Source organism: Pseudopodoces humilis, chromosome 4 (genome assembly GCF_049639895.1).
Source record: "Pseudopodoces humilis isolate 2021_Gansu_Grassland_sample_001 chromosome 4, ASM4963989v1, whole genome shotgun sequence".
NCBI lineage: Eukaryota > Metazoa > Chordata > Aves > Passeriformes > Paridae > Pseudopodoces > Pseudopodoces humilis.
Window position 1 is genome coordinate 36065657 of NC_142203.1, and position 22537 is coordinate 36088193.

Here is a 22537-nt window from a genome sequence, read left to right on the forward strand (position 1 = left end):
TTATATATGTGAGAAGGATTCAAACTAATTTGTGCTGGGTCTTGCAGCTTCCTCTAGAGACTTCTTCTAGAGATCATTGCATTAAAGAGACTGACCTGTTCAGAGTTCTTGTGGCAGAACCTCCTTATATCCTTAGCTGAAAGAGCAGAGCATCACTGAACCCCAAAACCTAAATGCAGCCTTTAGATGGTCTGTCAGTTCTTTTCTTGAGCGTGTTTTTGATGTCAGGACCAAATGTGTGCACCTGAACATGAGATTTTTGAGGAATGTTTCTGTGCTTTAAATCTTTCCTTGGATGTCTGCTCATCACTTTGTGACTGTGCTCATACTGCTGGAGTCACTGCAGACATGATAGAGTACGTTTCTGTGCACCGAGATCTGTATAGTTGTACAGGAAAAGCCATTCCATGCTTGGATCCAGCTCGTTTGACTGACAGCTGCAGCAGGGTGCTGATAAACCTGCTCAGTATTCTGCTCAGGATGAAGCCAGCCCGCTGCTGAGGTGGGGTGTGCCATTCAGCTTTCTATGCAGAGCCTCTCAAAAGGAGTAGTGAGTCAGTCATGGTGGATTTGGGCTGCAGCACAGGCCCCTTTCTTGAGGCTTTGCCTGATAATGTAAATGTAATGTAAAGTCACACTGTACCTTTAGCCATCATTTTCCCCGAGTTCTAAAGCAGATGAGTGAAATACTCAGGCAGCTGCCTGCCTTTTATAATAAAGGGTGAGTGTGGTCTTTTCCTCCTGTGCTCAGAGTGAGACTACTTTGGGATCCCCAGCAGCAATGGTTCAACAGCCATTGTGATTATTTCCCCCTTCTTCTAGGGTGTCTTGTTAGTGCCGTTTCCTTTGAATACTACAGTGTTCTTCCTTAAGAAGCATTTGACTCTCATAAGGATGATGCTGGTGTGGCTGCAGAGACAGGCTGGCTAAAGAGCTGAAGGCAGTAGGGCTGCTTTGGGTTAACAGGAGCAGTCCTACTGCCCGCTCAGTCTTGAGTGTGCCAACTGCAGCCTTGTTGTTAGCACAGCATTGCCTTGCCTCATAGAAGGATTACTGCATTCATATTTCTGGAAAAAATTGATAAAGTTTAGTTAGACATGGTTACTTTTCACATACCTGTTCCAGTCTTTTGTTGTCTTCTTACACTTTCAGCATTGCTGTAGTATTTCCAAGATAACTTTCTAGAAATAAGAGTTAATCAAATGCTTACTTTCCTGAGGCACCACTTTTTACAAAAAAGGCTGTATGTATGCAGCTCTTTAATAACATTTAAATTGTTCCATGAATTGGGTGGTTTGGGTTTGAGAAAGTGATTGGCTGTGATTTTTTTTTTTTGTGCTTTGTTTTCTTTAGGGCAGAAGGTACCTCTTTGCTGGTTCAAATTCTGGTGTGGTGCAGTCTCCAGTGGCATTCTGTGACAAGTATACCACTTGTGTTGACTGTGTTTTAGCAAGGGATCCTTACTGTGCTTGGAAACCTCTTGAAGCTTCCTGCATTGATATTTTTAAAGAAGGTGAAATGGAAAGGTAATAGTATCCTTTAAATACCTTACAGTTACAATCAATATTGTCCCTTACTGATGATTGGAATTTTAAAAATTGAGTATTTTTTTATTTTAAAAATTGAAATTTCAAATACAGACTTTTTCCTATCCATTTATGTCTGCTAGTGCTGCTTACATTACTTAGTAGTACAAAGGGATGGGCAGATTTTAGGAAACAAAAGATTTGAAATTGTAATGGTTGGATTTCCTTTTACAGGAACTGGATTCAAAACATAGGTGGAGATGCATCTTCTTGTTCTGGTGAGTTAGTCTTTGAAGAGCTCCTTCATATGTCTAGGTGGAGTGGTGAAAGAATTCTATTTAGTTCAGCTTTGCTTTTGTGATTATCTGGACATTCATTTACATTTTAATAGGTATGGGATTCTGCTTTGAATATTTGAGCATCTGTACAACCTGCATGTTGTCTTAAAAACTGTCTGTGTTTGTATGCATTTCAGTGTGCAGTGCACAACCCCCTGAAATGAATGGGGGCACCTCAACAGTGACTTGTGAATGAAAGCAATACCAGAAGTACTTCTATTGCAGAGGCCTCTGTCTCTTTGATGCAGCATTTGACATTCTACTGTGAGCTTTGACAAGTGCTTGGTTATTGCTGCTAGATCAGATTAAATTATTCTGAAAAAAAAAGCTGGTTTTATGGTGAGAGGGGAGGGGGAACTCAGAACATGATGTAGAGCAGCTGAAGTACCTTCCATAGTGCTTTAAAACAAGTAACCACAGGTCCTTTCTTTATCTAGTGTGCTGCTGCCACCAGATCAATGAGATCATAAAGTGTAGAGTAGAGTTACAGGAGATTTTAGCTCCAGTAAAAAAAGCTCTTAAGAGTTTGATGTACTCGCTTTTTATTTCTAATCCAAGCCAAGCATGGACCGCCATGAGAGCTTTGCTTGTTATTTTTCTGTTAACTTATGGGGTGCCATAAATTGTGGGCGTGCCATAAGTGCAAATATCCTTTTTTTCAGAAGAGAGTTCCAAGTTCAGTTTCCTCTTGGATACTTTGTAGCTGCCACTTTACATAAAACGCACTAATTGGCTGTAACGTGAGACCAAGTACAGTATCTTTCCTGAACAGTGACTTGTCAGGTGCACTCTCAGCTGTGGATCAGTGAGGTCTCACCTTTATCTAGAAGTGGAGGCCATCTTAGAGTTGAGGTGTCCTATCTCTTAGTTTGTCTTGATGTTCCACGTGCAGCTTGGTATTCCACTGAGATTCTTGCATGCTGTCCACCTGGTCTTGTGAGGTGAATGCCATAAGTCTTCATGCTTCCAGTTAGACTGTAACACAGTCTGGTGAAGCTGTACGGATTAGAGCAAACTGGAATCATTGCTGATACTCTGCACGTTTATTTTGATGTTCCAGATAAAGTAAGAGAGAATCCCCTACAGCATACATTCAAGCATGGGAGCACAGCAGAACTCAAGTGTTCTCAAAAGTCCAATCTGGCACAGGTAGTTTGGAAGTTCAAAGATGATGTGCTGAGAGTGGAGAGTCCCAAGTACCGTCTGCTGGAGAAGGCACTGCTCATCTTCAATTTATCAGAAGGAGACAGTGGTGTTTACCAGTGTTTGTCAGAAGAAAAAGTGAAAAATAAGAAGTTTTCTCAGGTGCTGGCTAAGCATGTTTTGGAACTGAAAAAAATGCAGCATACCACGGTGGGCCCCACCACAGCAGCCGCACCAACAGAAGGTAATAGTGAAGTGCCAAAAGTATCGGCTGTGTCAACCGAGGGGTCCACTGCTCACATCTCGACCACGCACACGGTACCAGTAACAACAGCAAGGATATTAACTAAGCCCATTGGCCCTGTCCTAACGAGTGTAGCCTCCAACACAGAGCTCTTCAATTCAATTCCTGACGCAGTCCCTGAAAAGACAATGTTCCTCAAGTCAAATGATAACTTCCTGTTGATGTTCCTCTTCCTCTTCTTTTTCATTCTCTTTTTGTGCCTGCTCTCCTACAACTGTTACAAAGGGTACTTGCCAGGGCAGTGCTTGAAATTTCGCTCTGTGATGCTGCTCGGTAAGAAGAAAACGAAGTCAGATTTTTCTGATTGCGAGCAAAGCGTGAAAGAGACGCTGGTGGAGCAGGGCAGTGTCAGCCACCAGAGCGGGGAGCAGCCCAAGCCTGCGCACGACACCGGCTACGAGACGGAGCCCGACTGCGGGAACAGCCAGCTGCAGGCTGGGGATTCGCAGGCGTCCCGTGAGGCCAAGGACAAGCCCTTCGACGTCAAGTGCGAGCTCAAGTACGCCGACTCGGATGTGGAGGGGGACTGAAGGAGCCCACCATCCCTCTCAGTGGTGGAAGTGAGCTGTGGTCCTGCGGCTGGCTATTTGAGCACGGAGAGCCTGGGTGTGACAGCTAAGCCATAGCAGGGGTTACATGCTTAAGCTGTACAGCAAGCCAATTTTCGTTCAGATCTCAACAGATTAGAGAAGTGGTGTACTTGTCTGGAGACCATAGCATCTTGTGTTGTACTGTGTTTTTTTCTGTTTTTTTCAAATGGCCAGTTTCAGATCACCACTTGTTTGTTCCCAGTTTTTCCCCCCACTGAGCACTTTGCTCTAGTGAAGCTACTTGCTTGTTCTTTGGCCATATTCTTCGATAGAGTAAAAGTAACTTTATAATTCAGTTGGCTTTAAAAAGTACTTCAGTCTTCACATATATTTAGTTGCCATTAAAAAAAGATCTAGTTTCATTTTAATTCCAAATTGGAAATTGAGTTTAGTTTATCAGATTGGTAAATTATAGACTTTTGTCCAGATTGGGACATTTTTTTTCTTTGCTTCTAGTGATTGTTTTTAGTTTTATGCTTTGTGTTTTGGCACACTAGATCTCTTTAGTTGGTTAAAGTTAATTATTTTAACTGCTCTATAAGTATCTTAGATTTTAAGGTATAATGGGGATAGCATTGCCTTGATTTGTGTAAGACTCAGGGATAATCTTGTTTAAAGGCTCTTTTCTTTGCTGCTTTCTAGAAATGTAGGTACGACAATATCAGTACAAAACATGGAGTAAGTGGGGAATGGGGAAGGAGGAAACAAATGCTTTTTTTTTTATTATTTTTTTTTTCCTCCCCCCACCAGCCAGCCAGCTGGACATAGTCACGTTTTATTTTCTATACAAAACTGGATTTATTTTTTTTTTCTTTAGTTCATAGAACAGTACAGGCAAGCAACTGTCAGTTAGCAGTGACACGGAAAGATATTTCTTGCATTATGGAAGCAAAACAGGAATCAAGAAGAATTAACTCCAACAATTCAGCTGGTGACTCACTGGAATGGACTGTTAGGACACAGCCTGATGAGAAAACTTTGCTGATTTTTTTCTTCTTTTCAGATTCAGAAATAACTCAGCTTCTTTTTGTGACAGATACTTGCAGCGTCACCCTTTCTGGATGATACCTTCACTCTCCTATGCAACTGGAGACTGAAACTGGAGCTGCTTAAACAATCAGTCCTTTGAACTCTTTTATGTGAATCATGCCTGCTAACGTTGAAAGTGTGCATTTGTTCTCAGCCTGGTTCACAGCAGCACTGTTTGTCTGTAAAAGCATTTTATGTGTGCAGTACAGTCCTGAAGAATTGTTCCTTTCACTGCTTCTTTCTGTAAATATTGCTAGAAGTAGAATACATTTTAACAGTAAACAGCAGTATGCCTGGGCTGCTTTTCTGTGTTCAACTTTCATGCAAACATAATTTAGACCATCTTAGTGTAAACAGTTTATATTTTATAAGATTCAGTTTGGTTTTATTTTTCTATTTTTAATTATGTACATATAACAGAATAAATATTAAAATAAATTGTATTACATCTTGGCTTTTCTGAAACATGACACAATGACGGTGCTTTCCATTTGGCAAGGCACTAATGTTCCTTGTGATTTTCTTTGGGGGGAATGTAAAAACTTTTTAATTAATTTGAAGCAGCCTCTCAGCTTCAATTGAAAGGGTTATAACCCAGGCAGGGAGATGGGAAGGATGGGAGGAAAACAGCGTGGGTGAAGGAGAAAAGTGCTCTCATCTAGGGGCCTAGGGACACTTTGTCTTACTACCTTTCTGAAACTCATTTGTCTTTTTTGTAGTATTTCTTCATTGTGTGATGTATTTCTTGCAACTTCTTTCCTTAGTACCCTTTTACTTTCTTTTCTGTCCTCTTCTGTCACACAGCCTCATCTCCTATACCTTTCCCTCCTACTGGTACCTCCTTTTTGTCCTGTGTGGGAAGTGATTCACCTCCTTCACCCACCAGTACCCAGCCTGATGTTTGGTCTAGCAAAGACCCCATAAAGGTCATGTTGTTGCCACCTTTCCTAAGTGACCAGGCACAGCATGTTAGTGTCCGGGAACCCTTCCACCTCTTCTGCCAAGCCACAGGTAAGTTGGAGGACCCCTGTATAAGCCAGCACTTTCTGCATTAAAGGTTTAGCTGTGTCACCATGTACTGTATACATTTTATTTTTGTGATGTTTGTGGGGGGAAAAACAAGAGCATGGAGAGACAGTATTGGGATGCCAGCATGCTCTTAGCAAGAATATGGCACTGCAAGTCCTGTACTGTATGGTGGAGGTTTTGATTCAGCAACCCACTTCAGTGTATTAATAGTTGATTTTATTAGGCTCACTTGCATGCTGAAGGAATTAAATGAATCGGGATTGCATACGGATGTTTAGCAGGTAGATATTTTCATTGCCAGTGTGTATGCAGTTTAAAAAATACACTTTAATTGGATTTGAACTTAGCCTATTTTCTGGACCAGGTCAGTCAATCCTTTTTCCATCTTGCTTCAAATGGTGAAGTACATACAGTAATAACAGCTTCCATTTTTAACAGATACATTTTCTGATGTGTACAGGAGGAAAAAGCTATTTTTTCCATAGCAATTCTGCTTTTTTTCCCAGTTTTTGTTTGGATTGTTACCAAGTACAATTTGTAATTGCTTGTTTAAACTAAGAATGATTTAATGGATCGAAACAGATCTTCATATGTTACCTTGTTCTTTAAAAGAACAAGTTGTATAGACTGAATAATTTTTAAAAGTAGTATTGTTCAGTATTGGCATCTCTGTTGGTGTTTTGTGGAATCAGATCAAAATGCATGTCTTTATTAGCATAGATCTTAACAAAGGCACTCTTCATGTTTCTATGGCTAAAAGGAACAGCAGAGAGATGAAGGTTCTCTCATAGAACAGAATAATTTAGACTGGAATGCACTTTTCAGAGGTAATTTGTTCACTTTTGCAATAGGCAATTCAGAAACTTGGTTGTCCACTATGAAAAAAAAAAAGTTACAATAGCACAAAAGATTTTAGCAGTTTGATAGTTGTGCTACAGACCTAGACTTTATTTTAGAATTACTTCTTTTTCATCCAGCAGTGTCCATCTTAATATGATGCTGATGCTGCTCTTAAAAATTGTCAGTAATTGTACTTGCTTTGTTAGTGAACTTAAGGAAGGCAGTGTCCCTAAAGTCAGTGTGTGCACTCCATTCCTCAGGAGGTGTAGGGGTGAATAGTGGAAGAAACTCTCACAACCTCCTGACATCGAAGGGATGCAGTAATGGCAACAATTACAATTATAACAATGGGCCAAGGTGACCCAGCTATGGAAGCACTTCTAATGCCTCTCAAAGCTGGGAAGGACTGGTATTTGTATTATGGGAAGAGTTTTTGCTCCCTTTGGGAAGCAAGGCTGTTGGCTGACACCTCACACTCTTTTCTTACCTGGAATTATGATTTCAGTCTCTTGATGTAATAAATGAACAAACCAGCAAATGCAAACCAGCACACTGAACTGGTGCAGGTAATTGTGTCTTTCTGGGTCCTACATATGAGGATATATTAATTCTTCTTGGGTGGGGGGCGGGGGGTGGCTAAAAAATTGCTTTTGCAATGAAGGTCGCTGTTTGGATTTGTTCAAATTCGTTCAGTATCTGTTGCTATTTTTTTTTTTTATTAACATAGCTTTAGTGGAACTTGATTTCTTTCACCTATGAATATAAGGTAAAACATGTTTCCAAGGAGCAAAAGGGTTAAATGTTGTGCCTGGTTGTCTTCAGAAAAGGATATGGCATCAGTATATGTATCATGAAAATACATGGATTGCTACATCATCCAGTAAAAACCTCAAAGCTTATTTTTAATTAAGTTTCTAGCATAATTGTTATTTTATCAGAATTGCTGAATCTCTTCCTTTTTTTAATTGTAAGTATCTGTTTCAAGCTGTCTGGAAATTCAGCAGGAGTTGGTGAGTTCTTTTGCTCATCTCTTACTCATCCTACATGTTTTAACTTGAAACCTCGCCTAAGGATAAGACCTTGCAACCTTGTAACTGGCTCATTTCCATTAGGTAAAATTAAGTGGATACAGCACAAACAGCACTTGTGGCAAACTGCTACATTTTTTTCTGAAAAAATAATTTTTTTCAAGCACAGAATACCCCTGCCCTTTTGGAAAAGGGAGGAATAAATCTCCCTTCACAAATTTTCTCCCAGCTTGTCTCTCTCAACTCCTCCAAAAAGTTTCCCATTTCTCCAGAGACCTGTCTGCTTTATGTGCATGAGCAAACATTAGGTTTCCTGTGCACTTTCTCTAATAGAAATTTTCTCTCCCATTACAGAATTTTTAAAACTTTTAGAGGCAGTTCAGGCAAGCTTCAAATAAATGGAACAAAATACCACACCATCTGGTTCAGGAGATAGACAGTGAGTTGGTAACATACACACCTGCTAATTTCTCTGGTGTGCTCTGTTGAAATTAAGTGTAGGAACAGGTTTTTTTTCTAGAGTTTTGGTTGTGCTTGAAGATGTTTTACTGGCACCTCCTCCCCCAGCTTTAGAGTCCACGTCTATAACTTCATGGACAAAACTTAAAATACGTCGAGTGTGCTTTGCAGCAGTTTAAATGCTTTTATAATCAGAAGTGCTGCAAAATGCTGTGCTTACCGAGCCTCTCTGTGTCCGTGGTGTCAAGATGACTCCCTCCCTTAGTTCATGTGCAGCTGGAGATTTTATATATTGGGTTGTTTTCAGTCTTGGTAAAAAACTCCAGCAGCGTGAGCATGAAAGTTCTGTGGACTTGGGAATACACTTTCAAGGAGTTACTATTTTGTGGAGATACTGATATGGGGATCTGATAACACCCACATACAATGCCTGTTCCCTGTGGTTATGCTATTTTAGAAGGCGTACAAGAAAGTTTCCCATATCTGTGGAAGAAAAGATCCATAAATTGCAAGAATCAGAATTGCAAGTGGTTCACTAGAGATTCCTCTTTGGTGAAGCCTGAAGTTGCACTGAAAGACGTGCAGAAGGGTAGGAAGATACAAAATAGAGTGCAGTGGAAGTACAAGATGCAGTGCACTGCACTTCAGGAGGACTGCTGCAGACCAAAACTCTTGACAAGGCACCTGCAGAGCAGGTGTGAAAGAGACCAGCCCCAGGCTTGTCCAGGTGCCTGAGGGCTGCCTGTGAGGGTGTCAGCACATGCTGGTGCATGGCAGGTCTCTCTCTGCAGATGGGCTCAAAAGCTCACATACCTTGCTGTGCCTGATTTTTTTCCCCCAGGAGGAGGAAGTCGCCTATCAGAGACTGACTTACCGATGGAGATGAGTAGTTCATTCTTGGGTGAGGTTTTTTTTGCATCATTTGCATGATTGCATCAGCCACGGTGCCCTGGGGTGGTCTGGTCTGGTGTAGAGCTCAGCCAGGAGAGGCATGGAGGTGTGCAGCATCCAGAGCAAAATGAGACCACCTGGGAATGTTCTTTTGCTGGACAAAATGACAGCATTTAAATTACAGCATTGTCAGTATCTTATAATGGATTTTACTTGGGTTGTTATTTTCTGTTCTTAGAAGAACACAAATACCAAATAGCAAATTTTCATACACTTGTGTTTTGTAAACACTTGAAGTAGGTAAGTGGCTCTTGATTATGGCAATGGACAGATGCAGCATTGGTCTTTGAAATGTGATAATGGTTTAATTGGAAGCCTTGAAAGGAAAAGCTCTGCATCTTCCAGGACAAATGAATCCACTGCACAAATATTTCAAAGCTTTATAAAATTTTCAGATTTTTATATTGCAGTATATTTTGATATTTACACAGTGATGCTTTCCTGAAGCAATACCCATGACTCTAATTTGTATGCTTAGTAAATGGTCGATTTATCTTCCTGTGGGAATGGTAAGTTTGCAACTTGTTAAACAGTTTCATATCCCACTTTATGAATTGCCTTCTCAATAGGCCTGTGGTGTTTTTATCACATGCTCTTTGACTTAATTTCACTGTCTTCAGATACAGTTATCTCGTAGCTGTTAATTTGTCATTTTGTGTTTTTGTACCATTTTTTTCCATTACTTCTGCACTGACTAAACACTGCTTAACAGCACCATGGCACTATAACATCTTTCCTGTGTGCAGATCTTTGACATGTCTCCTGTTGTTATTATTTGGGATGCATCTAGAAGACAAGTTGTAAAGTTAAGATTGTTCCTTCAATATATAACAGAAAAGGACCTGGAATTTTATAAAATTGAGTAAATGTCCCAGATCTACTTTACATAAAACTCACAGACATTAAAGATACCCTTGTTACTTTAGAGTGTTATATCTTAGGAGTGTAATTTTCTTACTATAATGCTGGCATTTCTTTTCTCAGACATGGGGCCTGCTGAGACCCTCATAGCTTAGTCTTTATGCAAAAATAACAGCATCTAACACTTTTAAGTGCTGCAGTTACCTGAGCTGTGGTGGCTTCCTTCATAGTGACTTCTGTAATAAAACTGAAAATTAATTTTTATTAGGACTGTGATGTGGATGATGCATTCTTAAATTCCAGCATCAGTGGCAGATTTTGAAAGATTTCTGTAATAAATACCTTTGCTGTGCAGTTTTATGTGTAAGGGCTGTGGTCAAGCTACATGTGGAAAGATGTGCAACAAGAATGCCTTTCCAGGGTGTTGTTGTTATTGTTGTGTTTTTTGTTTTATTTGGTTGGTTGGTTTGGGATTTTTGGGGGTTTTTTTTGTTTTAACTTTACATTAGTTTTCCAGTAAAGACTAGAATAAGTTCAGTGTAAAAATAATTTAAGCATAAGGCAAATTAAAAAGCATCAGTTAAAAAAGGGGTGAGAACAAGGAAAATAAGTAGAACCAAAAGTGTCTTGTTACTTTTTTCCTCAGAAGATTTTGTTAATTTATCGTTTCCCTACATTTCACAGTGTGCAGCTGACTGCGCTCGTACAGGTTGTCCTGTGGAACGAATATTGAGGTGCCGTTGGGAAACGCGTGGCTTTTGGTAGTTTATAAATGATAAAAACATAAAGAAGCACCCTAAAATACCTTCGGAGATTCAGACCACTTAGGATTAGCAGCGGTAGCCTGCAATAGTTACTGCTGTTGTAATGTGCGTAGATGGAGGCTGCAGGTGTGCTGCAGCATGTCCCATGCACATCAGTTGGTGTTTTGTACGCTCACCACGAAGTCGTACAGGCTGCAGCTCGTGTCAGCAGAGGGACTGGGGAAATGAAGACATTGCATGGTTTTCAGAGCTTCCCACACCTTCAAAAGGGTGTGAAGGCAACAAATTCTGCTGAGGCCAAGGACAAGAGCTGGCACCTCTGTGCAGGAGCAGCTTTGCTGTTTGGTTGTCTAGTTCAGCTTTTCAGCATGCTTGGGGACTGGGTGCTGCATGGGCTGTCAGCAGAGACTAACTGCCTGCGTCACAAAGCAGGCAGTATTCTCCATTTGAATTCAATGTACGCAGTTTTGGGAGACTACGAGGGAACAGAATCTGCATCAGCTTTTGTAGTGTGACTAGGTTGCTTTAAAAGGAGACGTTTGCTTCACATCGGGGTCTTTGAGACCTGAATGCCTTTTGGGATTTCTTCTCTTAGGAGGGAGAGGGATTCACTTATGCGTGTATTTTCTTCTCCGTACCGTTGCTCACAAGACTTTACTTGCTCCCAGTTTAGTCTTCCCTTTTTTGCAGCTCAGAATAAATATTTCAACTCTTTCTCCTTGCTAATGTGGACCTCTTGATTCAGTAATGCCTCAGCTTGAAGCAGTACACTGGTAATAACTGCTACACCCCAGCCATGGTTGAGCAGCTGTATATTCCCAGCCCTGCCTAGTGAAGTGTGATGGGTTTGGACTGGTATTGGAATTTGGACCACAGCCACGATTTTACACCATTCTCAGAAACATCTTGTTACCCCTTGGCAGCCAGGATTGCAGCCTGACTACTGTACACTTGTGTTTCTGCCCCATGAGAGCTGCAGCCTGTAGACTTGTAATTAATATCTATTGGTGTGGTGGCTGATGAACTGAGTACTAATTTAGACCAAAGCATCCTTTTTAAACTATTTCAGCAGAAACTGCTACCAGAACTGTCTCGGCATGTTGTGTGCATTGTCCCCAGAGTGGAGATGCAAATCTCATTTCCATCTCTTCTACAAACAAAGCAAATGCAGTAGTACATTTCTCTGGAGAACAGGAGTGATTTGTGGAGAGCATGTTATTCCTTAAAATATGTTCTCCAATTCTCTTGACTTTATTTTAAAACTTAACATAGTAGACTTGTTAGCTGATAGAATGGCCAAAACTAATTGCACAAACACAAAGTGTGCTAGGGGAAATTTAGGCTGGACATCAGGAAAAAGTTCTTCACAGAAGGAGCGAGTGGGTATTGGAATGGGCTGCCCAGGGAGGTGGTGGAGTCACCATCCCTAGAAGTGTTTAAGGAAAAACTGTATGTGGTACTTAGTGCTATGCTCTAGTTCATAAGGTGGAGTTAAGTTATAGGTTGGACTTGAGGATCTCAAAGGTCTTTCCCAGCCTAGTTAATTCTGTGATACTTTGAAAGTGAAACCTCATTTTTAATTTTTTTTTTTTTTTTTTGGTGACAGTCCCAGGTTCTATCTTACTAGTGCTTCATAGTTTTGTTTTGTTTTTTTTTTTTACAGACAATTATTTAGGTTCTAATTGCAAAACCTTTTTCTGGACACCCTCAGAGAGCATCTGAATAAATGCATGAAGAGTTACCAATTGCATTTTTATCTAATGGGCCAGTCAGCCATTTTCCCAACCTGCTTTTAAATTCCACTCGGAGAAGACAGATGCCATGTCCTGCTTGCACCTACATGTGCTATGCATCACCTCTAGTGACTGGTTGCTGCTTCCACCTCTTAACGTGGTTCACATTTCGCAGGAAGCACATCCTGCTTTTCATCTGCCATAATAAGGCTGCAGCAGCTTGTGGTGTTGATGATACACAAGGGGAATGGGTAATTTAATGAAGCACCAGGTGTCTGAAGGACATAATTTCTTCAGTATGAAATACTTGTTACTGGAAGTAATATTTGGCATTTCAGAGAGGTCTGTTTGCTTGGCTTTTTAAGGGGACCTTTTTCCACTGCTGTCAAGCTTGTCTTCTAGAATGAATTGGCCTAGTTCAACAATGAAACACCACCCAACAAAACTACAAAAAAATGCACCCCAGTTGTAGGGGGTACAGGCTATGTAATTTGCACATTGTTCAGAAAACTACAAAAAAAAAATACCCCACTTTTCCAGTCAGCTACCCTCTGATGGCTTCATTTCATACAGGTTAATTGTTGTGGTATCTTATCAGCAGCAATGCCTCAGACTACTACAACTCAAGAAACTGTGACCAGCCCTAAACCTTTCATTCCCATCCTGAGTAATGCTGGTGGTAATGTTTCATATTAATGATTGACTAACCTCTTTCTGGGCTAACTTTGATGTCTGATTTTTAAAAAAAAACTTCCTGTATCCAGTTTATAGTGCCTTTTTAAAACTTAATCCCTGCTCCAGATGAGCTTCCTGTATGATCTTGGTTTTCAGAAATCTGGGATGTTTGCTTCAGTAGCATTCAGCAAAGCCACAAGCTTGATAACAAGCACTAAATCCAGATGTTGTCCTTAATCTGATGCACGTGGTGAGCTTTGAAAGAGGTTTTGGTGTGTATTGGGTTTACAAGGGAGGTTTTTTTTCATAAACTTGAACTTCCCATCCCTGTGGGATGGGATCCCTCTGGTAGCAGTTCCTTGTCTAGATTATAGGAATATCAGTAAAAGACACTTTGTTACCCTGGTAGAATTTCTCTCTGGTACACCTGTTGGTATCTTCACTGGATTTCAATTTGCTATCAATTTGCAGAATTATTAGCTGGGGTGTAGGTTTTCTGATGGCTCCTGCTTTTGTACCAACTCCCCTGTCTTGGAAGTGTTTCTGTGAATATAAGGAAGCCTTAGTCAAATGCTCCCCTTCAAGAACTGGGTTAGAAATGAGGGAGACCCTGTGCTGGACCACCACCAGTGGCAGCTTTGCTCAGCTTTTACAGTGTGGCTTCGTTGGGCTGCTTTTGAAATGTCCCCACAGCTCTCTGCACATGGCAGCGTTTGGCACAAGGAGCCAGCTTGGCCAGTGTTCCCTTTTGCTCCCCCTGCCCTATGTCACTGAGCTCTGCTTATAATCCATAATCTACTCCTTTTAAATTAGTGTCTCCACGCCCTCTTGAAAACCGTTTGTCTATTAGGCTGTGATGTGTACATGGCAAATGCTTAATTTGGTCCAGCTTAGCAGGGTGCATCCTCATTGCTACTCTAAATCTGTAGGTGTATACTTCAGTTCTTTATTTTAAATATTTATCTATATGGTTTTATTTACTTCTGTCAAGGTCAAATTTACACCAATAACCCAGTGAATGCAGTCAGACTGTGGGTAGAAAATTACAAAAATTGCAGTGGTTTGAGTTTCTGTGCTCACAATGGTAGTTTAGTTTTTTTTTGTCTCATGGAAAATACTGAGAAAAAGTCAGTTGGCTATAAAATACGTGGGTTTTGTAACCCAGCCTGATTTGACATAGGTTAGAGAACCCATTCTGCTGGCAGAAGCTACTTGGGCCATTACTACTTTGGTCATTACTACTTGGGCATTATAATTTCATCCAAATTACTGAAAGCAGAGAAAATGAAATCTGTGTGGGAAAGAAGCAAACACTTCCGCAGACAATGGGAATTTTGAAGGGCTTACACAGAGAAAAGGGTAGTTCAGATAATGCCACCAAGTTGCATGTATTTTTGTTAGATAACTGTTAATTCCCCTTCTAAAATCATCAAGGTGGTGAAGTTGATTTTGTTTAGTCATGTAATTAATGTAGTTTATTGAAGCAATGTTTTTGAAGTTAACTATTTGAAATGCATTTCATGGCTGCTTAGACATAGTTACTTAAGTACCTAGCCTGGTGTGCTATTTAATTCTCTGCTTGATTATTATGTTTTAATAAAATTATTTCTTTAAAATCTTTCAAGCATTCCTAACATGGATGGCAAAGTAAGTAGATCAGGTCAGAAACTTTTATTTAAAAGGCTGCACTAGATATGGAATTCATCTGTATTATTGTGACAGTAAAAAAAAAGCAGAGTATGTTTCTATTATTTTTTTAATCTTCAAAACCCTTCTATAACCATTACATCTGATTCTGAATTTCTCACCAGAGTTGTAAAAAAATTGCATTTAACAAATGTGATTCAAAATTTTTGCAGATAAAACTGTTTCACAGTGTACTTTTTTTCTGTTGATCCATCCTGAAAATCAAATCAAATCAGAGAAGGTAATTACCTGAAAACTGGAAACAAGCTGCACTGCAGCAGGATCAGAAAAACCCTGAGTACTGCTTGCACCTAGATTTTGCTGTCAAACAGTGTAAGTGGGGATGAGTGTGTATCTCTGGGGATTTCCAGTGCTTCTGACTGCACAAAAACAATGGAAGGGTAAAATTGCCTAGTTGCACTTCGTAAGGGACCAATCTGAACCAACACAGCTTTCAAAATTTCATATATAAGGAAATTGCTGCATTTTAATCTCTAGGTGAAATGTAGATGTAAGCTGAAATTTTGGCAGATTTCCAGCACAATTGGGATCTTCAACACTGAAAGATAGAGCAGGTTCTCTGAGTACATCTGAAGTTTAGGGCAGTGTCCTGCACTAAACATGCCACTTCCTTGCATGGCTCTAAAATGGCACTTAAGGATTTTGATTTTTTTGCTGTGCTTGCACTTACTATTCCTCCCATTTGTCCAAATTCCAACTTCAGCTTTATGTTACTGAAGTAATTTGCCCCTGGTTCCAGATTTCCCATGACCTTAGTGACATGTAACCTATCTGCTGTTAACTCGAATGATTACAATCATCCATAAAACACCTTTAAAAAAATAAAAAAGTGCTAGACCAGCTGTTTTCAATCCAGTGGATGCTTGCTCTTTCTGCTTTGTTAGAGCTGCTGTCAGGCCTTCAGACTGTGCCACTTCCCTCAGAGAAACTCTACAATGCTTTAACTAGATCATGTCCTCTGTCATTCACCCTTACCCTTCCTGCTAATTTATGTGCCCATATTTGTGGGAGATTTGGAAATAAAACTTAGGAGTTAAGAATTTAATATGATACACAATGTAAAAATGCCAATGTACGAATTTGTAATATGTACACAACTGTAAAAACTAGTTGTTTTTCTTTTTCTACATGACTATCTAAAACTTAATGATAGAATTGTATTTTTCTAGGGAAAAAACGCCACATCAACTTGCAATATGAAGTGCTCACAGTAAAAGCTGTAGCAGGTTCTGTCAAGACATATTTGCAACAACCGTTCATTTTCTTTTTACCTCCAATTTCTCTTCACATCTTCTCTTGCTAAGGCGAGTCTGGATCCTAGGCCCAGAGGGAGAAATAGTCATGTTTTAAACATCAGAATTACAAAGTTCTTAGCTTGGCCCAGATGTTTGTATTTTAAATGGAAAGGCTCTGATGCTGCCAAGTGCACTTCAGCCAACCTTGCTAGCTAGTTTTCTGGGAACAGCTGTTCTGTCCTCCAGGCTACTGTCAATCTCTGATTTATTCAAATGTTGCCCTTGCAGGTTAAGACAAATAATAGTAACAAGGCTAAAAAAATTAGGTTGCTCTCTGTTGTTGATCCAAGCTTCTTTCAAGTTCTGTCTTGCTTAAGTGCCTGCTGTGACTACTGGTTCTGTGCTTTTTCCAGTTCTGCCTCTTTCATTACTAGTTCCAGCATCGTCGGCGCACTGAGTTCTTGACCTTTTCCCCTCCTGGCCTTTTTTTCAGCTTCTGCAAGGCACGTCTGAGGTGGTTTCAGCTTTGTACCAGGACCTCTGTTGGGCAGCAGTAGGCAATGTGTCCTAGGGCTACAGGAATTCACACAGGCAGATGGTGCTGGTGTTCATCACTGGCTCTTACTGTGTGTGCCAAGCCCCCTGTTGTAAGAATCCTCAACACAGAATTCCTCAATACAAAACCACAACTTTGGCTTAAACCCAAACTTCCAGTGCTAGCTCCTCTTTATCCCAGGCTTTTTGTGCCCAGAATTTCAGCTAAAGAAACCTAAGAAACATTTCAATCAACCATTTATGTTTTTAAGCCTTATCTTGACGTGGTGGGGTTTCTTTTCTTTCCAGACTCATTTTCTTACAGAATAACCTGACATTTTTACAGGTCCAGATAACTCCTACTTTGTCTGGAGGAAGAACGGACAAAAGATGAAGGCATGCATCACAGAGCAATCTCACACGCTGCTTGATGGCAGAGTGCATGTTCTCAGCTGGGTGAAAGATTCACTGTCAGAAAACACAGAATACAGATGTTCATTCATCTCAAAAGTTGGGAACACAACATCTGAAGTGCTCATCACAGTGGAAGATAAAGGTAGGCTTATTTCAAGTGAATGCTGCTGACCCAGATATGAGTAAAGCTCTACAATATCCAATGTGCATATCTAAAGATGGTAACCTGAGTCTGTCAAGGAACGCTCAATGCCGCTTTTTTCAATGACAGAGAAAAGCCACAGGAGTTATGCCATCACTCCAGTTACTTTGAAGTCCATCTCAGAAGCAGAATTAAGAGCATCTCAACCAAACCAATGTAAATGTAAAACAGACAGAGGGGCTCTCACTGTGCTCTAAAAAGATGACTGTTGCTAGCAAAAGATAAATGGAAAATATGTCACCATCAGTCTTATATTCTGCAAAATAAGCTGACAAATACACCAAGCTGCAGTAACATAGCCCTTCTTAAATTATCAATGTAAGGAAGTACAAGGAACTCTTGAATTAAATTACGTGCCATCTACAGATGGCTGAAGGATCAGACCCAGCCAGCATGGGTTTAGGAGGGGTAGGTCATGTTTGGCCAGCCTGATCTCCCTTTATGACCAGGTGACCCAGCTGGTGGATGCAGGAAAAGCTGTGGATGTTGTCTGTTTGGACTTCAGCAAGGCTTTGACACTGTCTCCCACAGCACACTCCTGGAACAGCTGGCAGCCCTCGGCTTGGGCAGGAGCACTCGGTGCTGGGTTAGGAACTGGCTGGATGGCCGGGCCCAGAGAGTGGTGGTGAACGGTGCTGCATCCAACTGGGGGCTGGGCACCAGTGGTGTCCCTCAGGGGTCTGTGCTGGGGTCTGTACTCTTTAATTAATATCTTCATTGATGATCTGAACAAGAGGATTGAGTCCACCATCGGCAAATTTGCAGGTGATGCCAAGTTGTGAGGGAGTGTTAATCTGCTGGAGGCTGGGAGGGCTCTGCAAAGGCCATGGACAGGCTGGATTGATGGACCATATCCAGCAGTATGAGGTTCAACAAGACCAAGTGCTGGGTCTTGGACCAAGTCCAAGTGTTGTGGCCGCACTTTGTCCACAACAACCCCTTACTACGCTACCGGCTGCGGTAAGAGTGGCTGGACAGTGGACAGGAAGAAAGGGATGTGGGGGTACTGGTGACAGTGGCTGAACATGAGCCAGCTGTGCCCAGGTGGTCAGGAAGGCCAATGGCATCCTGGCCTGTATCAGCAACAGTGTGGCCAGCAGGAGCAGGGCAGTGATGGTACCTGGTATTCAGCACTGGTGAGGCTTGAGTTTTGTGTCCAGTTCTGGGCCCCCTCACTTCAGGAAATTGATGGTGTGTGAGGTTGAGATGCTGGAGCATGTCCAGAGAAAGGCAACAAGGCTGATGAAGGGTCTGGAGCACAAGTCCTGTGAGGAGAGGCTGATTGAGCAGGCGGTGTTTAGCCTGGAGAAAAGGAGGATGAGGGGAGACCTTATCACACTTTGCAACCACTTGACAGGACGGCATAGCCAGGTGGGGGTCGGCCTCTTTCCCAGGACAAGAGGACACAGGCTTAAGCTGTGGTAGAGGAGGTTTGGGCTGGACTGATTAGGTGGAATTTCTTCACAGAAAGGATAATTAAACATTAGAATGGGCTGCCCAGGGAAGTGGTGGAGTCACTCTCCCTGAAGGTGTTTCAAGACTGCCTGGTTGTGGAGCTGGGTGCTCCAGTTGACAAGGTAGGTTGATCATAGGTTAGATTTAATGATCTCAGAGGTCCTTTCCTGACTGATTCTGTGATCCTATGATTATTGAAAAACAAGGAGTACCAGCTGGTCATGTCCATCGTGTCACTGGTACCTCATGTTAACTGGTCCTCTCCAACATGTCAACTCCTTCTCCCCAGGCTTGTTATTTACCTGGAGCATTCCTGTGCTTGTTAGATGGATGTGAACTATTCATTTGTAGGTCCTGCCTTCTAGATCTCAAATCACAGATAATGGTACTAAACCTGTTTCCTCTGGAGGCTATTAAGTTTGCTGCACAGTGTAAGAGATATAACCATTTCACCAGAACTTACTGACAAATAACATGAAAGGATGTACAGCAAAATTAAGGACAAGACGTGGGTTCTTTCTAGTCCCCTTCCTGCAGGACAGTCCTGAATCTGAACATGTACTGACTTCTGCCATTACATGCTTATGTAATCATCCCATTCCATTCTCAGATAATGCTGGTCAGGATGCATGGACCAAAGAATTTGATAGCTGGAGAAGTGCCATCAGTGAACATGACAAAATGATGCAAAACTGGAGGAAAACATGGGTAAGACTTTTAAAAACTGCCTCTTGCACTTCTGCAACTGCATGTATTTATATAACAAAATGACTGGTGTTCCTGTCCGTGTCATCATTGTTGACCCCCTCAGCAGTAAAGTCTGTTCTGTGTATGACATTCATTTCAGTTATGTCAGCTTGTTCCTTCAGTCTACTAACAAAGTGCTCAGCAGTCAGTAGTTCTCTTCCTGCTCAAAACAGTAAGTCTGTGTATAGTGAATAGAGTAGATCAGGATCATCACATCTGTAGACTAGCTGGACTGCAGAGACTACTGGACTTCATAAATGGTACTGTCCATAAAAGCTGACTTTTGTAAAAAAAAAAAGAAAAAAGAAGTCCATACCCATCTATTAATACTTTCTCCAACAGTTGGAACAAAGATCACTTTTGAAAACCTTAGATATTATGCACTATGGGTGGTATTAACACATCATTCTGAAATTTTTCTTCAGGAGACCTGCAACAAGAGAAACGGCCTCTAAGAAGGAGATATGTATGCAAGTTAGGAGTAACTGTTAATATTACAGCATTTGGAGATGTCTTTGCAAGCATTAGTGCTGATATTAAAACTGATATTCAGGAGAACCTCAAGCATGAAGTAGAAGGGGATATTCTTACTGCACCAAAGAATAACTAAGCTGAGTTACATGGTACAAGAGAGGCCACCCATCCCATGCTGCAACTATTTCTGGTTTTCTGATGTCAGCTATCTCAGCTTAATAAAGGAAAAAAGTAGTCTCAGCAAGACTTGTGCTGTTCAAAGAACATGATGTTTTCTGTTTTGAGTTTATTAAGCCAACCAGATAATTTTGGACTTGAGGATCTTGGCATCACATTTATTTAAAGGCATTTCAACTTGTACACTTTCTTTTACTATGTTTACCCTTATGTTGCCAGTGTTTTGAAGAGCATTCCTTTCTAGTGTCAGCAAGCTCATTTGTTGAAACATACTTCCTTTGGTAATTGTGCTGGGTTTGAGTTAATTTTCTTCACAGTGGCTGGTATGAATTTGTGCTGAACACAGGGTTGATAATGGAGAGATGTTTTCGTTATTGCTGAGCAGGGCTCACACAGAGCCAAGGCCTTTTCTGCTTTTTGCACTGCCACAATGGCAAGAAATTAGGGGGTGCATGGGAGGTTGGGAGGAGACACAGCCAGGACAGGTGACCCCACCTGACCCAAGGGATAATCCAGACCACATGGCATCATGCACAGGATATAAAGGCGGGGTATATGTATGGAGTGATGTAATTTGTTTTCCCAAGAAACCATTGCGTGTGATGGGGCCCTGCACTCCTGGAGATGGCTGAACACCTGCCTGCCCATGGGAAGCACTGAATTAACGGTTTTGCTTTGCTTCTGTGCATTGCTTTTGCTTTACCTATTCAACTGTCATCTCAACCCACGGGTTTTCTGGCTTTTAGCCTACCAGTCTGCTCCCACTGTGAGAGGCTGGGTGGCACTTGGTTGCTGGCTGGGCTTAAACCATGACAGTAATAAAGTTTCTATACCAAATAAAGGAGTTCTAACTAATGCTTAAAGTATGCAAGAAGACTCTTTAATTTTTGCAAAATCTTCTATATTTGAGAAAATGCAGCTTAAAAATTCTATGTGGAATGAATTCAAAGACCATTCCTTATGATGATCAAGGGCAGACTGAAAATGTGAGGACCTACACTATCCACAGTAAAAGTGTTCTACTGCATTACTGCTCAGAGTTTTGTCTTTCTGCATCTAAGAAACATAAGTCTGAGGTATAAATTAAATTTTCTCTATTATCTGCTCAATGGATTTCAACAATTTGGAAGCAAGTAAGATGCTCCATAAAATAATCAATCAGCCCAGGCAGAGATCTGCTTTGAGCAGTATCAGAAAGCTTCATTCTCATCCCTAAGTTCTCTCCCAACTGCTAAGATGTAAATTAGTGTTTCCCACATTAAAGAAAGCAGTCTCTCCATGCTAAGACTTGAATGATCCTTTTTTTTTCAGTATCAGACCACCTTGTCACACACGCAGGGTCAAAATTAACTTTTTCCCTACTATTCTTAACCATTTTCTCAGTTTTTCATACAGGCATTTTATTAATGCTGATGCAGACTTCTGACACCACCAGAGGTATTTTTTTCACATTTGTTCTCATCTTTTTGTTCTCAAGACAACTGTAAATAGACTTTCCTTGAATTGTCTGTCCTCCATTTGTTAACTAATTTGGAGCACACTTAGGTTTAGTTCTGTGGAGATGAGTGGGATTATAAAGACAGGGGTCCAGGGGTCAGGGTTAGCATAGCTAAGCTTTGCTATGTTTCTGCAGGAAATTACTGTGAGTAATAAAAAGTTGCCAAATTTTTGCTTTAGTTCAGTTTTCTGTGGGGGGGGGTGGGGGAAGGAGAAAAAGAAAAATCTGTCTGTACCAGCCTTGGTAACCATGGCTGGGACACCTTACAGTAATTTTTTTTTTTTTTAATACTCTCTAAGAACTGGAAATAAGTTCCTAAGATTGTGAATAATGTTTCTGAAGTTTTATGCTTTTCTACAGTAAGACAAAATAGAAAACATGGTCAAAACCAAACTTCCTTACCAACCGGTCCTCATTCTGTGCAATGACTGGGTTTAGCAGTTCCAGAATTTTATATCCAAATTAATTTAATTTTGTATCCAAATGGCACAGGTGCAAATGAATAAATCACAGCTTACCTTTGCATCAAGGATCTATGCTGGCCAGAAGCATGTTTTGTTACTGGGACCTTTCACCCCCAATTTCCATTTAATAATATTAGAAGGACCTAATCCAAAAAAGATCATCATCATAACTAGTGCATTTCAGCATAAGGCTGGCTCCCCTTATCAATGGTCTTTCCCAAAAGTGACATTTCAAGTATCACTAAATTCCCACAAGACAAGCTTACTTAAGCCACAAGAATTCTTTATAGAATCAATATATTGTATCAGATTTTATACAATCTATATTCTACAAAATTGTTTTAATTTCAAAATTAGAGT

The 22537-nt window shown here is 40.8% G+C and overlaps 1 protein-coding gene across 6 annotated transcripts in view; it reads left to right on the plus strand.

Annotated features, from left to right (window-relative positions):
- Nucleotides 1-22537, plus strand: part of SEMA4D (semaphorin 4D) — a 111195-nt gene that overhangs the window by 77678 nt on the left and 10980 nt on the right. For 3 of the 6 annotated variants that reach the window (XM_088054682.1, XM_005530054.3, XM_014258808.2), the window contains exons 14-17: nt 1354-1526; nt 1761-1804; nt 2925-3810; nt 4938-5333. In XM_088054682.1, the coding sequence (XP_087910808.1) occupies nt 1354-1526; nt 1761-1804; nt 2925-3810; nt 4938-4998 (1164 nt within the window). In that variant the 3' untranslated portion in view covers nt 4999-5333. Of the gene's footprint in view, nt 1-1353; nt 1527-1760; nt 1805-2924; nt 5334-5734; nt 5942-17092; nt 17303-19427; nt 19526-19989; nt 22358-22537 lie in introns of those variants that run through there. The other 3 variants (XM_014258810.2, XM_088054683.1, XM_014258809.2) reach the window with 3 other exon arrangements.